The 17,463-nt window shown below is 37.5% G+C and overlaps 3 protein-coding genes across 4 annotated transcripts in view; 1 reads left to right on the top strand and 2 right to left on the bottom strand.

Annotated features, from left to right (window-relative positions):
- LOC310739360 (uncharacterized protein) overlaps positions 1-7,352 on the top strand; it is a 32,261-nt gene extending 24,909 nt beyond the window's left edge. Inside the window, exon 8 of the mRNA XM_083565279.1 lies at positions 6,890-7,352. Coding sequence (XP_083421405.1) covers positions 6,890-7,129 — 240 coding nt within the window. The 3' untranslated portion in view covers positions 7,130-7,352. The remainder of the gene's footprint in view (positions 1-6,889) is intronic.
- LOC310739335 (DENN domain-containing protein 1A-like) lies at positions 1,272-4,824 on the bottom strand. The gene is made up of 4 exons (XM_083565207.1): positions 4,754-4,824; positions 3,240-3,368; positions 2,609-2,891; positions 1,272-2,475 (listed from the first exon to the last, which is right to left on the bottom strand). Exons 2-4 carry the CDS (start codon positions 3,362-3,364, stop codon positions 1,534-1,536), a joined length of 1,350 nt encoding a protein of 449 aa, XP_083421333.1. The 5' UTR covers positions 3,365-3,368; positions 4,754-4,824; the 3' UTR covers positions 1,272-1,533.
- A 5,996-nt stretch (positions 7,353-13,348) lies between the features above and the next one.
- dennd1a (DENN/MADD domain containing 1A) overlaps positions 13,349-17,463 on the bottom strand; it is a 45,178-nt gene continuing 41,063 nt past the window's right edge. Inside the window, exons 20-23 of one of the 2 annotated variants that reach the window (XM_083565058.1) lie at positions 17,321-17,391; positions 15,807-15,935; positions 15,176-15,458; positions 13,349-15,042 (exon numbers count right to left, since the gene is read on the bottom strand). In XM_083565058.1, coding sequence (XP_083421184.1) covers positions 14,101-15,042; positions 15,176-15,458; positions 15,807-15,935; positions 17,321-17,391 — 1,425 coding nt within the window. In that variant the 3' untranslated portion in view covers positions 13,349-14,100. The remainder of the gene's footprint in view (positions 15,043-15,175; positions 15,459-15,806; positions 15,936-17,320; positions 17,392-17,463) is intronic. The other variant, XM_083565059.1, reaches the window with a different exon arrangement.

Genomic DNA, 17,463 nt, shown 5'->3' with positions numbered 1-17,463 from the left:
TTAAGGTTCCTAAGAGCACAGTGGCCCCCATAATTCTCAAATGGAAGACGTTTGGGACGACGAGAACCATTCCTAGAGCTGGCCGACCGGCCAAACTGAGCTATCGGGGGAGAAGAGCCTTGGTGAGAGAGGTAAAGAAGAACCCAAAGATCACTGTGGCTGAGCTCCAGAGATGCAGTCGGGAGATGGGAGAAAGTTGTAAAAAGTCAACCATTACTGCAGCCCTTCACCAGTGGGGCTTTATAGCAGAGTGGCCTGACAGAAGCCTCTCCTCAGTGCAGGACACATGAAAACCCGCATGGAGTTCTCCAAGATGGTGAGAAATAAGATTCTCTGGTCTGATGAGACCAAGATAGAACTTTTTGGCCTTAATTCTAAGCGGTATGTGTGGAGAAAACCAGGCACTGCTCATCACCTGTCCAGTACAGTCTCAACAACAAAGCATGGTGGTGGCAGCATCATGCTGTGGGGGTGTTTTTCAGCTGCAGGGACAGGACGACTGGTTGCAATCAAGGGAAAGATGAATGCGGCCAAGCACAGGGATATCCTGGACGAAAACCTTCTCCAGAGTGCTTTGGACCTCAGACTGGGCTGAAGGTTTACCTTCCAACAAGACAATGAACCTAAGCACACAGCTAAAATAATGATGGAGTGGCTTCACAACAACTCTGTGACTGTTCTTGAATGGCCCAGCCAGAGCCCTGACTTAAACCCAATTGAGCATCTCTGGAGAGAACTAAAAATAGCTGTCCACCAACGTTTACCGTCCAACCTGACAGAACTGGAGAGGACCTGCAAGGAGGAATGGCAGAGGATCCCTGAATCCAGGTGTGAAAAATTTGTTGCATCTTTCCCAAAAAGACTCCTGGCTGTATTAGATCAAAAGGGTGCTTTCTACCAAATACTGAGCAAAGGGTCTGAATACTTAGGACCATGTGATATTTTAGTTTTTCTTTTTTAATAAATCTGCAACAGTGTCAACAATTCTGTGTTTTTCTGTCAATATAGGGTGCTATGTGTACATTAATGAGGAAAAGAAATGAACTTAAATGATTTTAGCAAATGGCTGCAAAATAAAAAAGAGTGAAAAATTTAAGGGGGTCTGAATACTTTCCGTACCCACTGTATATGTATATATATATATATATATATATATATATATATATATATATATATATATATACATATATATATATATATATATATATATATATATATATATATATATATATATAGTGTGTGTGTGTGTGTGTGTGTGTGTATATATAACTATTCATGCAATCATTCAAAACTAGTGTGGATTTATAAACGTTTGTGGCATTGTTCAGAAGCCAAATAAACAAACAAAATAACCCAAACATTAACAAGTAACATCATTGGAATACTGGCTGGAAGATGTGGCTGATAAAGTCAAACACCTGGTTCCTGCCTAACTGTGCTAGCTTAACCTCTACTGTAAGTATAACCAGGCTGAGATATACATTGTCTGTTTAAATACCATAGATCTAGTAGCTAGGACACATGTCAGGTAGATTAGTCAAAAGTCTCCCATTTTCTATGCAAGTCTTCCATTTTCCTTTTTGTTTGTGTGGTTAAAACCGTGGAGGATGATTCCATGGTGAGAAGGTCACTGAAGGGGTCAGTAGGTCTGTCTGCCAGGTGGGTGGGTGGTAGAGCCTGGGATAGACAGGATGGGGTTGGAGAGTCAATCAGACTATAAAGAGAGGTGCTACTGCTGGAGGCTGGTGAGGCTCTGTCAGTTGGAAATACCCCATTAATTTTGGCTCCACTCATAGAGGAAGCCTGACTAAACATCAAGACAGGTGAGGTATGGAAATAGGCAGTAGTTTGTGGTGACAAGTAGGCAGTGCTAAAGGCATTGTCATGGTGGCCCTGAGGCATGGGGTTATAGTATTTTTGGAAAATGTATTGAGGGACCTGTGTGAAGGGATTAAAAGGGGGCTGCCCTTGAAATGGAGTCAAAGAAGACCGTGGGGGTAGTGATGGTTCAGAGGGCTGTTCGCTTCTATTTAGAGGATCTAGCAAGTGAAGCAGGTCAGACCCTGAAACTTTGCTGGGTGGCTGAGACTGTGTTAGGGGGGATGTACTGTCTGTCAGGTGAAGCACCTGCCCTTTTACACTTTCTGCCAGCTCTTTTTCATGCTGTCTCAAGCCTTGCAGCAAAGTTACTGTTGGAGAAAGCACAGCTCCTGGTTCTGGTATTTTTTTCTGTGCTTGTGGGCGAGGAATTGTTATACTCCTTTCCCCAATCATGTCTGTTCCAGGGAAAGCTTTTTCCTTTCTGGGAGTGGAGGGTTCCCGTGGTAATACAGACAATGGCATATTAAAGGAAGACAAGTCTTGGCTGGAAAAGGCTACACTGTCTGGTAACGTCTGGCTCCAATGGTTGTTGTGACTGGTGTGCTTCAGGTCCAGAAAAGCCTGAATATTTTCATCATCAGGTAGCTCCATTTGCTACAGACACACAAACACCAAAAACTCAGTGTATGAACATTAACATGCAATATATAAACGCATTTAATAAAACATGTAGAAAAGAGAAGCACATGTTAAGTGAATTAATTGAATATTACAATGTAAAAGGCACCTGATAGCGAAAGTTGCCATGCTGTTCAATTGGCTTGCAGCCCGAACTTAGCTCCTCTAGGCTCTGTCCTGAGTCAAACACTGTGTGTGTGCTGTTTATAGTATGTAAGGCATATGTTGGCTTCTCCTGCTGGCTGCTGAAGGAGTCATCTAAAAGACTCAGCTCGGATAACTTAGTATGTATTGGCCCATGCATGGCTGTGTTATTCTGGAAACACACACTCCCAACTTCCTCCTTCTTTTCCTCAAGTTCTGTGTCCTTCAGAGATTGATAAGATTGAGACCTGACACACAGACAAACAAACAAACAACAACAACATGTAATAACTACATTAGCCATGCAACTGACCAATCTCAGACATTTATGGTCGTCCTAACTGTTATATTACATAGTCATTTAATATTTATGTTTTTCCACAAACTCCAGAATATATTTTGAAAGACCTATCTAATTAAAACTGATGGTGTAGATTGTTTTGTATTAATCAGTGTCTAGTATTTTTTCCCAAGATTCACATACACATTTGAAATTAACATATCATTATGATCAATTCTAAATTTTATTAGGTTAATTACTGGTAGAGAATAGTGGTCAGGTTGTGAATGGTTCAAAGGCAGATTAAACAATAGACCATTCAAAGGGTGTGGAGACAAGGAAGTGATCAGGAAAAGCAGAGATGAAGTCATCGTCCTGTGACAGTTCATCACCAGAGGAGTCCTCACATAGAAACACAGTGTAGTGACGTGAAGGGCGCATAAAGCTAGTCATTGAGAAGACAGACAGACAGAAGGAAAGACAGTGTACAGGCACACAAAAAAAGAAAAAAAAGGTGTTAGCTGTGAAAACATCGAAGTGTACTATAACACACCTATCCAAGAAAAAATGTAAAGAGAATGTAAAAGAGATTAATTTAATGACAAAATATTGTGCCAGATTAATTACTGTGCAATAAAACATATATGCTTTCCATTTATAGTTATTTCACATTGACATATTTAACATTTTAATCACCAATTTTCAAAATAAAATACACTGTGGGATGCGAGACAGTTGATTTTACTCCCTTCCTTATTGCCACAGATTTTTGTTCTCTGCACCTTATATTACCTTATATTGGTTCATATACTAAACTGAACAAATAATTCATGCAATTGTAGTACAGAAGCCATCATTTATTATTTTTACTATTCGTCCTTTCTCATTTTCATGTGATCACAATACCCATTTTTGTGATTTCGACGTAAGTTTTTTCGATGATCCTTTTTTTTTGTGCACTCAACATAATGTTATTATTGTTCTGGAGACAGCAAAAGCTTAGCACAACTGCAGCATCATGTATAAACAAATATCTAGCTTTAAATAAATAGCTTTTTGCCTGTCAGTGACTGACAACTTACAACAACCCACCATTATCAGATACATATAATTAAGGTCAACTGGATTCTAATGACCATTTTAATTTTCAAAAAGAAATCTAAGGATAAACAAGCCCCAATACCTAGCCTAAATACTATAATCAAATTATTGAAATGTTGTGTATGTGTTTATACAGTAAAACCCTGCTCATTTTTTTTATTTATTTGTTTGATTGTTTCTTAAACAGTTAAAGGAGGCCCGTAAAAGGTTTCAGAACCCCTGCTGTTGAGTACAGCACTGTTTGAATTAGCATTTAATGCATAAATAAAATCCACTTAAATCTTGGCAATTATTACATTTTTGAAAGTGATACTGAAGATGTCCATGCAACACTGGTCCCATTCACAAGGCACAGAAATTTCTTGTGGAAAGTGGTAGTATTAACAATAATTCCATGCATACCATAAGTGCAGAGAACAGGTCCTCAATGAACAAATAAGAATACACAAGAATAAAACATTTAGAAAATACCAGCTAACCAATTGACATAACTATCTTGATGTATCTTGTTACTGTCAACAGCCATAATGTCCATAAAGTCATAAAGAGAGAGATCTCCATTGTATACCCTCCCCCACCGTCTGTGTCCTGTGTGTCACTGGTTTAAAATATTACAAGTGTCACAAAATTGTTCATTGATTTTTGGCTGAAAGGGGCAATATGCACAAAGGTGAGTCTAACAGTATGTTACACTTTTACGTGTAATGTAAATGTATGTCATTGTCTTACTGTTCATGACTGCCTTCGAGTTCCAGGTTGCTGTGTGGTCTCTTTACTGCTAGCGGCCATGGATGGAAAGACTACACCCCAATGCGTACACACACACACACACACACACACACACACACACACACACACACACACACACACACACACACACACACAGTCAGGGTATCAAACATAGTACAAGATCATTTTAACTTCATATGGTATTAATAAATTAATAACATGATGGTAAATAACATCTGTCCAACAGAATAAACCAGACCTGCAGAAGTAAGACCTATATGTGCCACAGGCACAAAAATAGGTGATTGCTTCCATAAACTTGTCTAAATCTTTAAAAGTACTACCTTCAAGCTAAAATTAAAAAGCCTACATTCAGTTTAAAAAGATCTCTAAATGAAAATATCATAGAGAAGGATTGGTAAGGTGTTGTGATTATACCACTATGATAGTATATTTATACCTTTGATGGTTTTCTCTGACAAACATACATAATGGAAATCAAACACATGAATAAAATATTGAAGTAGAGAAGCCAGCAGCACTATTGCTTTTAAAAAAATCTAACCTCCTGGATTGAAAAGATAATTGTATGAATTGTCCATCCATCCATCTTCTCCCGCTTATCCGATGCCGGGTCGCGGGGGCAGCGGTCTAAGCAAAGATGCCCAGACTTCCCTCTCCCTAGACACTTCTTCCAGCTCTTCCGGGGGGACACCAAGGCGTTCCCAGGCCAGCCGGGACGTATGAATTGTGATTACCGTAATTTCCTGACTATAAAGTGCACCCATATATAAGCCGCACCCACTGAATTTTACAAATATTTTTATTTCGAACATAAATAAGCCGCACCTGTCTATAAGCCGTCTTCACTTATATACTTTACACAGGCTTTAACGAAAGACACGTTACACACGGTGTAACGGGTGAAATATGTTGCGCTTCCTTTTCTATTTTGGGAATAGCCTGGCACTGCATTCTACCGATATTACTGCGTGTGTGTAAGACTGAGGATTATGTCCTTATTGTTGTCTGATGCTCATTTCTAAGTTTCTTTGTCTAACCCGTAAGGCTGTTGCCAAGAAAAATAAAAAAACACGAGTTTTGGAAACCTGTCTGTGGTATGGATACATAAATAAATGAATACAAACAAATAATATGTTATTTATCTACTGCACAAAAGCAACAATGGCAAATAAAATAATGATTTACAGGCACAAGGTCGGACACGAACTCTCGCGTGGTTCATGTGTGGTAGACTATTAGAGCACACCGAGGCAAAATTTCTAAAGTGCAAGACAGAGGAGAATCATTGAGTGCTACAGATATTAACTTTATTATAAAAGAAAGGAACATACAAAACAACAAAACCTTAGCCTGTTTTTATTTATTATTAAAAATTTAACGGGACGGTGCTTTGAGAGGGACGGTGCTTTGAGGATTGGGCAGTAGTCGAAGGCAGGGGCCTGCTTAGACTGCTGCCCCCGCGACCCGAATTACGGATAAGCGGGAGAAAATGAATGATGAATGAATGAATGAATTAAAAATTTAACCAGAATAAAAGTTAATTAAATTCTGGAAAAATCATTATACTAAACATTTTTACCCTTGGCTATAGGGATGTTAAGACAAAAAGACTAAAACTGGAATATCAGTCCTGTTATCTCTGATACTGTTATATAGGTTTACATTTATTTTTCTTCCATGCACACTCTTTAGTGCAAGTTATGGAGCAAAAGTGTGCAATAGAGAAAGCACCTTGAGTATTTAAACAATCTACTACATATTCAACAAAAGGGTAAAAGAATGTCTTGCCGCACATTCCTTAATTTAACGGTATTTAAATCAAAATTGTGTGAACAGCATAGGATGCACTCCAGCTGTACAACCATATCTAAAATTGTATACACTGCAATTAAATGCTCTGGCACCAGTACAAACCTAAAAAAAAAAAGGAATAAGATAATGGTAACAAATGCTTGTAGCTAAAAAGGTCCAACAGTTAGCATTAGTACCAGAAGTTTGTTTTCTCTATCCCACACTTTAATCCAGTTCACAGCAATAAATTAAGCAATTACTTACTTTATTTTGATGAGATTATATGTAGTCTTTTTTAACAAGTGCAATACTTTTTCTTAGCCTCTTACAGGAAAACACAAGCCCATAAAATGCAGAAAGGTGACCTTCAGTGATGTCATCAGCATGCAGTCCATACCAATGATTAAGGTCAGTAATAATGACTTGAGAAGAAATGCCAAAGTGCCTTCTTCAGAGACAGCCAGATTTTTTGACTTCACTGGTGAATGTGAGAAGGAAGCTTTTTTCCAAAGACTGAAGCTAACCTACAAATTTCAGTTTCCCGCTAAACCAGTAAATTGATTTATATACCATTAATATTACAATTTTGTTTGTTTTGTTTTTTCCATTGTTTTTCAACTTCAGTAAACTCTGTTGGGCAGCAAAAAAAAAAAAAAAAAACCTGCAAATAAGATGCTAAATTGTTTAGTACTATGACTGGAATTGCAGTATATCTGGAGTAATTATTGAGATAAAGTGTTTTTTGCAAAAGTAAGTTGCAAGTTGCAGTTTCTTCTTTTTTTTTTTATTTTTTTTTTTATCTTTATCACTTCTTTAGATTACATTCACAGATCTGCCATGGACTAAGGATATGTGAGGTAGCATAATGGTGCATTGCTTGTCTCACTTAGAGCTCAGTTACAACATTAAAAAATAAACTCAACTAAAGTTTTATTGTCATTCTTCCACCTACACAGTATACAAAAAAACGAAATGCCGTTACTACGGACCAAGATGACAAAGTGAAACAGCAAGGGTAACATTAAACATAAATAAATAAAGAGTAAATTTAGGACATAGCAGAGTTAATGTGTGATACATATGAGGTACTGTAGATGTGCTAGATATGAGGTTGGAATGTAGGTAGTGCAATAACAGAGTTCAGTAACGTGCGAATGCGCAGTCAAAGTGACCGCGTGCAACTGTGTGAAATGTCTAGTGTGTAATGTCCAGAATGTACAAGTGTACACAATGTTCAAGTGTGTGCAATATCCAGCATGTAATGTTTAACAGAATGGGTGGATGTCTTTAGTAAAAAGTCCCTGAGTGCAGATGTCTGCAGATGTGCTACAGTGTCCAATGAGCATTTTAGTGCACAGTAAAGTGGCTGAATGCGAGTGTGCGTTAATGTTCATGATATGTCCAGTCATACCCATAGAGCACAGTTAAGGAGGAGGGAGCAAGGTCATGGGTAGCATCAGGGTGTTTCCGAACCACACAGTGATTTAGCTGGCCAGTATGCTCTCTACAGTTCCTCTGTAGATGTTGGTAAGTATGGGTGGTTGGAGGCTGGCTCTCTTCAATCTCCTCAGGAAGTGAAGATGATGTTGTGCCTTCATCACAGTGGAGTTGGTGTTGGTAGTCCCGGTGAGGTCATCAGAGATGTGTATACCTAGAAACCTGGTACTACTGACTCTCTCCTACTGACTGAGCCTTTTATGAGCAGGGGAGGGTGGACACCTGACGCTTTCCTGAAGTCAACCTTTGTTTTGTCTACATTAAGGGATATGTTGTTGTTGTGACACCAGTTCACCAGGTGTTCCACCTCCACTGTGTATGGTGTGTTATTGCTGATGAGGCCCACTACTGTCGTGTCGTCAGCAAACTTGACGATGGGGTTGGATTCTGACTTTTGGATGAGCAATGTGAACTGCAGTGGGCTTAGCACACAGCCTTGGGGGGGCACCTGTGTTTAATGTCATGGTGCCTGATGTTCTGCTGCAGAGTAGTAGCAGAGTGGAGTGTTCAATTTTACCCACCAGTTGCTGAGGGATGATTGTATTGAATGCTGAGCTGAAGTCAATGAACAGCATTCTGACATATGTGTCCTTTGTGTACAGATGTGAGAGGAGAGAGTGCAGGGTGTAGGAGATCGTCATCGGTGGAGCGATTAGAACAGTATGCAAATTGGAGTGGGTCCAGTGAGGTGGGCAGAGCAGAGTGAATGTGCCTCTTGACTAGATGCTCAAAGCGCTACATCATGATGGTAGTATTACACATACACATGTTTAGATAAAATTCCTGTCTTCTACTGTCTTCCTTCATACCCTTAAATACCTGAGTTACACAGCAGTTTAACCCTTTAACAAAACTTTGGTCAAAGGTTTGAAGCAATCCTTAACAGCTGATATAGTTGAAGCTGAAATTACACATGCACCTAGGATAAAGATTCATGCTACCAGTGGAGTAGAGACCAACACTTTCAATATGTTGTCTTTAAACCTCTATCTTTATTGGTATGGTTAGGATCATTAAACTGTTGGAAGACCCCGTTTCGACAATGTCTTGAGGTTTGTTTGAGTATATCTACAAAATCTTCCCTCTTAATGATTCTGTCCTTTTCCCTACATAATTGGAGTAGGGGGGTTCTTATTTGCAATAAAGCTTTTCAGGCTATGGCAATGTAGGACATAATTGTTAATTGATGTCCCAATCCTTCACCTGTTCCTTTGTTGTTATTTCAAAGAATTTGCATTTAATACAATTGCTGGTACAGATCCTTGTGGTATCTTCTGTTGTTTTGAAATTGCTCCTAATTAGTTGAGGAAGTCCTTTTTTTGTTAGCATTTTTCCATGGTATAAAGTGCAAAAACAGAACTGGCTATAAATTGTCAATTAACTTCTAATTTTGACTAGCCAAAAAGAAGGCTCTCAAAGTTATCACTGGAATTTCCAGACTGTTTAAATATACAGTCTTGTAAACACACACAGCTATCGATTACACTAGTAATTGAGTTCTGATGATTATACCATCGATTATTCAAGTAAGTGGATAAGTACTTCAAGTAATTTGTTTCCTTTTCAGAAAATATAAAATGTTTATTGCTGAAATTGCATACAAGAATATCTGTGAAAACTAAACCCTTTTAATGCATTTAATTGCCATATTACATCAAAACATAAAAATATAAAAAAAATCAATTCCAAATTACTGTAAAAAGGTAAATGCACTGTACAGTGTTTTCTTCGTTTTAGTTTGAAATGATCCCAAAATATGGAAACATAGTCATTTTCTTTGGCCTGAAACTTGTCACACCTCACCGTTTTATCCCTGTTCCTCTATTTTTCATTCTGGACCGTTTTTACCTGTCCAGCACCCTCCAGTGTTTTGCGGGTGGTGCATCAGTATTAATGGTCTGTGGGGAAACACAATGCTCCATGTATAGTTAAATGGAAATATACAAAGCAAATTATTTGCTTTGATGATTTTTTTGTATTAAAAATACTTAAGGAATCGTTTCATATATTAATAACAATGGTCCTCGCAGAAAATATTGACACTTTGGACACATTTACTTAGAGTGTACACAATTTTGTTATTTAGACAATAATTGCTGTATGAGGAGTTATTTTCAGAGGATAGAAAATCTATACTGCTATACAAGCTGCACATAAACTACTCTTAAATATATCCAAGTTTCATTTCTATAGTTAATGAATTAATTATTATTATTTAATATTTTTTTTGGTTTTTTATTTTCAATACATTTGCAGAGATTTCAAACACACTTACATTATCATTATGGTGCATTGTTTGTAGGAATTAAAAGAAAATAATGAATTTAATCCATTTTAGAATAAGGCTGCAGCATTAAATAAATGGAAAGCGTTGTGAATACTTCCTGCACTGTATGTATGTGTATATATATATATGTATGTGTATATATATATATATGTATGTGTGTATATATATATATATATATATATATATATATATATATATATATATATATATATATATATATAAAATGTGTGTGTGTATGTATATATATATATATATATATATATATATATATATATATATATATATATATATATATATATATATATATATATATATATATATATATATGTATGTGTGTATATATATGTATGTGTGTATATATATGTATGTGTGTATATATATGTATGTATATATATGTATGTATATATATATATATATATATATATATATATATATATATATATATATATATATATATATATATACAGTGAGGAAAATAAGTATTCGAACACCCTGCTATTTTGCAAGTTCTCCCACTTAGAAATCATGGAGGGGTCTGAAATTGTCATCGTAGGTGCATGTCCACTGTGAGAGACATAATCTAAAAAAAAAAATCCAGAAATCAAAATGTATGATTTTTTAACTATTTATTTGTATGATACAGCTGCAAATAAGTATTTGAACACCTGAGAAAGTCAATGTTAATATTTGGAACAGCAGCCTTTGTTTGCAATTACAGAGGTCAAACGTTTCCTGTAGTTTTTCACCAGGTTTGCACACACTGCAGGAGGGATTTTGGCCCACTCCTCCACACAGATCTTCTCTAGATCAGTCAGGTTTCTGGCCTGTCACTAAGAAACAAGGAGTTTGAGCTCCCTCCAAAGATTCTCTATTGGGTTTAGGTCTGGAGACTGGCTAGGCCACGCCAGGACCTTGAGATGCTTCTTACAGAGCCACTCCTTGGTTATCCTGGCTGTGTGCTTTGGGTCATTGTCATGTTGGAAGACCCAGCCTCGACCCATCTTCAATGCTCTAACTGAGGGAAGGAGGTTGTTCCTCAAAATCTCGCAATACATGGCCCCGGTCATCCTCTCCTTAATACAGTGCAGTCGCCCTGTCCCATGTGCAGAAAAACACCCCCAAAGCATGATGCTACCACCCCCATGCTTCACAGTAGGGATGGTGTTCTTGGGATGGTACTCATCATTCTTCTTCCTCCAAACACGTTTAGTGAAATTATGACCCAAAAGTTATAATTTGGTCTTATCTGACCACATGACTTTCTCTTATGACTCCTCTGGATCATCCAAATGGTCACTGGCAAACTTAAGACGTGCCTGGACATGTGCTGGTTTAAGCAGGGGAACCTTCCTTGCCATGCATGATTTCAAACCATGACGTCTTAGTGTATTACCAACAGTAACTTTGGAAACGGTGGTCCCAGCTCTTTTTAGGTCATCGACCAGCTCCTCCCATGTAGTTCTGGGCTGATTTCTCACCTTCCTTAGGATCATTGAGACCCCACGAGGTGAGATCTTGCATGGAGCCCCAGTCCGAGGGAGATTGACAGTCATGTTTAGCTTCTTCCATTTTCGAATGATTGCTCCAACAGTGGACCTTTTTTCACCAAGCTGCTTGGCAATTTCCCCGTAGCCCTTTCCAGCCTTGTGGAGGTGTACAATTCTGTCTTTAGTGTCTTTGGACAGCTCTTTGGTCTTGGCCATGTTAGTAGTTGGATTCTTACTGATTGTATGGGGTGGACAGGTGTCTTTATGCAGCTAACGACCTCAAACAGGTGCATCTAATTTAGGATAATAAATGTAGTGGGGGTGGACATTTTAAAGGCAGACTAACAGGTCTTTGAGGGTCAGAATTCTAGCTGATAGACAGGTGTTCAAATACTTTTTTGCAGCTGTATCATACAAATAAATAGTTTAAAAATCATATATTGTGATTTCTGGATTTTTTTTTTTAGATTATGTCTCTCACAGTGGACATGCACCTACGATGACAATTTCAGACCCCTCCATGATTTCTAAGTGGGAGAACTTGCAAAATAGCAGGGTGTTCAAATACTTATTTTCCTCACTGTATATATGTATGTATATATATGTATGTATATATATATATATATATATATATATATATATATATATATATATATATATATATATATATATATATATATATATACACACATTACATTAATATTATCCATAAAAATTTGGTCCTAAGATAAGCAATGTATCAGAAATCAACATTTCTCGTCCACAATTGAGCCTATATTGTAGGGGTGTAACGGTACACGTATCCAAAATGCTAGCATTAGCCGCTAATCATGTATTTAAATTTGTGACTTTAATTTGTGAATTTTGTGTACCGTTACACTCCTACTATATAGGGCAAAGAAAATCATTTAAATTAATTCTCTCTGCTACTCATCTACATGATAGTGAAGTCCACAGTTAAGTCTGAGGACTTCTTAACTATCATTAAACATTAGATTTTAATTTGCGTTGTTCTGGTTTCTAAAAGTGCAATTTTGTGCCTTCACTAGCTGAATCCATTCAGTGAGGAAATAAACAGTAAGGGAAAAGGGTACTGTTAAAATACATGACTAGCATTACCTAGGCGATTTCACTGTGTCGGAAAATGACCACCCCAGCCATGTCAGTGACCCCAATCAAAATCCACTGCGTGAGTATTTCTCTAATGTTTAACAAATGAATGTGGCTATAAGCAACATAATGAAATTAGCATATGGTGTTGCCCTATACCCTGCATTAATTCATTTTACAGTAAAGATCTCACTCTATATTTTGAGATTATTTAAATTAAGTTAAAAAATAATTAATACACGGTAAACAGCAACACCATAGTCTAATGTGATTGTCCGGCACTGACTGGCAGCCTTTTTAGTTGCATCATACTATTAAAGTCACCGACATAACCTAGCGACTTAATATAATTAAGTTACATACACTTAGTACGGATTTAAAACAGCATCTGCAGCATTGTTATAACAAAATTATTGGTAATATTTTATTAATCAACAACACAAAATAGACTAGCAAAATAACCTACATCCTGCACACAAGCATGTAATCATGTCCATAAATATTGACATCAGCTGATTCAAGTTACTAAGTCTGAATATGGCCCTGTAATATTTATTATTATATGTGACAGGGACTATAATGACTAACTAAGTCTAATCTGGTCTAATTTGCACTCTGCTCTCTTGAACATTTGCACTTGCATTCAGATGATCTCCAATAAATTAACAGCAATGCATTAGGTTTAGGGGAGAGATATTAGAGCATTATATAGCTTTGTGCATAAGAAAAGCAGGGATATAAAAATAGTGAATGTCAAATAGGAAGATTGAAATGAACATTTTGAACAGAAAATCATTAATAAACAGTGTTTAGGGGTAAACATATTGGAGTCATGTTTTGTGTTTTAGCTGTTTAATCTATAGTGTGTAATCACTTGTTTCAAATAACTATTCATGCAATCATTCAAAACTAGTGTGGATTTATAAACGTTTGTGGCATTGTTCAGAAGCCAAATAAACAAACAAAATAACCCAAACATTAACAAGTAACATCATTGGAATACTGGCTGGAAGATGTGGCTGATAAAGTCAAACACCTGGTTCCTGCCTAACTGTGCTAGCTTAACCTCTACTGTAAGTATAACCAGGCTGAGATATACATTGTCTGTTTAAATACCATAGATCTAGTAGCTAGGACACATGTCAGGTAGATTAGTCAAAAGTCTCCCATTTTCTATGCAAGTCTTCCATTTTCCTTTTTGTTTGTGTGGTTAAAACCGTGGAGGATGATTCCATGGTGAGAAGGTCACTGAAGGGGTCAGTAGGTCTGTCTGCCAGGTGGGTGGGTGGTAGAGCCTGGGATAGACAGGATGGGGTTGGAGAGTCAATCAGACTATAAAGAGAGGTGCTACTGCTGGAGGCTGGTGAGGCTCTGTCAGTTGGAAATACCCCATTAATTTTGGCTCCACTCATAGAGGAAGCCTGACTAAACATCAAGACAGGTGAGGTATGGAAATAGGCAGTAGTTTGTGGTGACAAGTAGGCAGTGCTAAAGGCATTGTCATGGTGGCCCTGAGGCATGGGGTTATAGTATTTTTGGAAAATGTATTGAGGGACCTGTGTGAAGGGATTAAAAGGGGGCTGCCCTTGAAATGGAGTCAAAGAAGACCGTGGGGGTAGTGATGGTTCAGAGGGCTGTTCGCTTCTATTTAGAGGATCTAGCAAGTGAAGCAGGTCAGACCCTGAAACTTTGCTGGGTGGCTGAGACTGTGTTAGGGGGGATGTACTGTCTGTCAGGTGAAGCACCTGCCCTTTTACACTTTCTGCCAGCTCTTTTTCATGCTGTCTCAAGCCTTGCAGCAAAGTTACTGTTGGAGAAAGCACAGCTCCTGGTTCTGGTATTTTTTTCTGTGCTTGTGGGCGAGGAATTGTTATACTCCTTTCCCCAATCATGTCTGTTCCAGGGAAAGCTTTTTCCTTTCTGGGAGTGGAGGGTTCCCGTGGTAATACAGACAATGGCATATTAAAGGAAGACAAGTCTTGGCTGGAAAAGGCTACACTGTCTGGTAACGTCTGGCTCCAATGGTTGTTGTGACTGGTGTGCTTCAGGTCCAGAAAAGCCTGAATATTTTCATCATCAGGTAGCTCCATTTGCTACAGACACACAAACACCAAAAACTCAGTGTATGAACATTAACATGCAATATATAAACGCATTTAATAAAACATGTAGAAAAGAGAAGCACATGTTAAGTGAATTAATTGAATATTACAATGTAAAAGGCACCTGATAGCGAAAGTTGCCATGCTGTTCAATTGGCTTGCAGCCCGAACTTAGCTCCTCTAGGCTCTGTCCTGAGTCAAACACTGTGTGTGTGCTGTTTATAGTATGTAAGGCATATGTTGGCTTCTCCTGCTGGCTGCTGAAGGAGTCATCTAAAAGACTCAGCTCGGATAACTTAGTATGTATTGGCCCATGCATGGCTGTGTTATTCTGGAAACACACACTCCCAACTTCCTCCTTCTTTTCCTCAAGTTCTGTGTCCTTCAGAGATTGATAAGATTGAGACCTGACACACAGACAAACAAACAAACAACAACAACATGTAATAACTACATTAGCCATGCAACTGACCAATCTCAGACATTTATGGTCGTCCTAACTGTTATATTACATAGTCATTTAATATTTATGTTTTTCCACAAACTCCAGAATATATTTTGAAAGACCTATCTAATTAAAACTGATGGTGTAGATTGTTTTGTATTAATCAGTGTCTAGTATTTTTTCCCAAGATTCACATACACATTTGAAATTAACATATCATTATGATCAATTCTAAATTTTATTAGGTTAATTACTGGTAGAGAATAGTGGTCAGGTTGTGAATGGTTCAAAGGCAGATTAAACAATAGACCATTCAAAGGGTGTGGAGACAAGGAAGTGATCAGGAAAAGCAGAGATGAAGTCATCGTCCTGTGACAGTTCATCACCAGAGGAGTCCTCACATAGAAACACAGTGTAGTGACGTGAAGGGCGCATAAAGCTAGTCATTGAGAAGACAGACAGACAGAAGGAAAGACAGTGTACAGGCACACAAAAAAAGAAAAAAAAGGTGTTAGCTGTGAAAACATCGAAGTGTACTATAACACACCTATCCAAGAAAAAATGTAAAGAGAATGTAAAAGAGATTAATTTAATGACAAAATATTGTGCCAGATTAATTACTGTGCAATAAAACATATATGCTTTCCATTTATAGTTATTTCACATTGACATATTTAACATTTTAATCACCAATTTTCAAAATAAAATACACTGTGGGATGCGAGACAGTTGATTTTACTCCCTTCCTTATTGCCACAGATTTTTGTTCTCTGCACCTTATATTACCTTATATTGGTTCATATACTAAACTGAACAAATAATTCATGCAATTGTAGTACAGAAGCCATCATTTATTATTTTTACTATTCGTCCTTTCTCATTTTCATGTGATCACAATACCCATTTTTGTGATTTCGACGTAAGTTTTTTCGATGATCCTTTTTTTTTGTGCACTCAACATAATGTTATTATTGTTCTGGAGACAGCAAAAGCTTAGCACAACTGCAGCATCATGTATAAACAAATATCTAGCTTTAAATAAATAGCTTTTTGCCTGTCAGTGACTGACAACTTACAACAACCCACCATTATCAGATACATATAATTAAGGTCAACTGGATTCTAATGACCATTTTAATTTTCAAAAAGAAATCTAAGGATAAACAAGCCCCAATACCTAGCCTAAATACTATAATCAAATTATTGAAATGTTGTGTATGTGTTTATACAGTAAAACCCTGCTCATTTTTTTTATTTATTTGTTTGATTGTTTCTTAAACAGTTAAAGGAGGCCCGTAAAAGGTTTCAGAACCCCTGCTGTTGAGTACAGCACTGTTTGAATTAGCATTTAATGCATAAATAAAATCCACTTAAATCTTGGCAATTATTACATTTTTGAAAGTGATACTGAAGATGTCCATGCAACACTGGTCCCATTCACAAGGCACAGAAATTTCTTGTGGAAAGTGGTAGTATTAACAATAATTCCATGCATACCATAAGTGCAGAGAACAGGTCCTCAATGAACAAATAAGAATACACAAGAATAAAACATTTAGAAAATACCAGCTAACCAATTGACATAACTATCTTGATGTATCTTGTTACTGTCAACAGCCATAATGTCCATAAAGTCATAAAGAGAGAGATCTCCATTGTATACCCTCCCCCACCGTCTGTGTCCTGTGTGTCACTGGTTTAAAATATTACAAGTGTCACAAAATTGTTCATTGATTTTTGGCTGAAAGGGGCAATATGCACAAAGGTGAGTCTAACAGTATGTTACACTTTTACGTGTAATGTAAATGTATGTCATTGTCTTACTGTTCATGACTGCCTTCGAGTTCCAGGTTGCTGTGTGGTCTCTTTACTGCTAGCGGCCATGGATGGAAAGACTACACCCCCATGCGTACACACACACACACACACACACACACACACACACACACACACACACACACACACAC

This window comes from Silurus aristotelis, assembly GCF_946808225.1.
Source record: "Silurus aristotelis genome assembly, chromosome: 16".
In the NCBI taxonomy this organism is placed as follows: domain Eukaryota; kingdom Metazoa; phylum Chordata; class Actinopteri; order Siluriformes; family Siluridae; genus Silurus; species Silurus aristotelis.
This window is presented reverse-complemented; position numbering and strand designations above follow the sequence as displayed.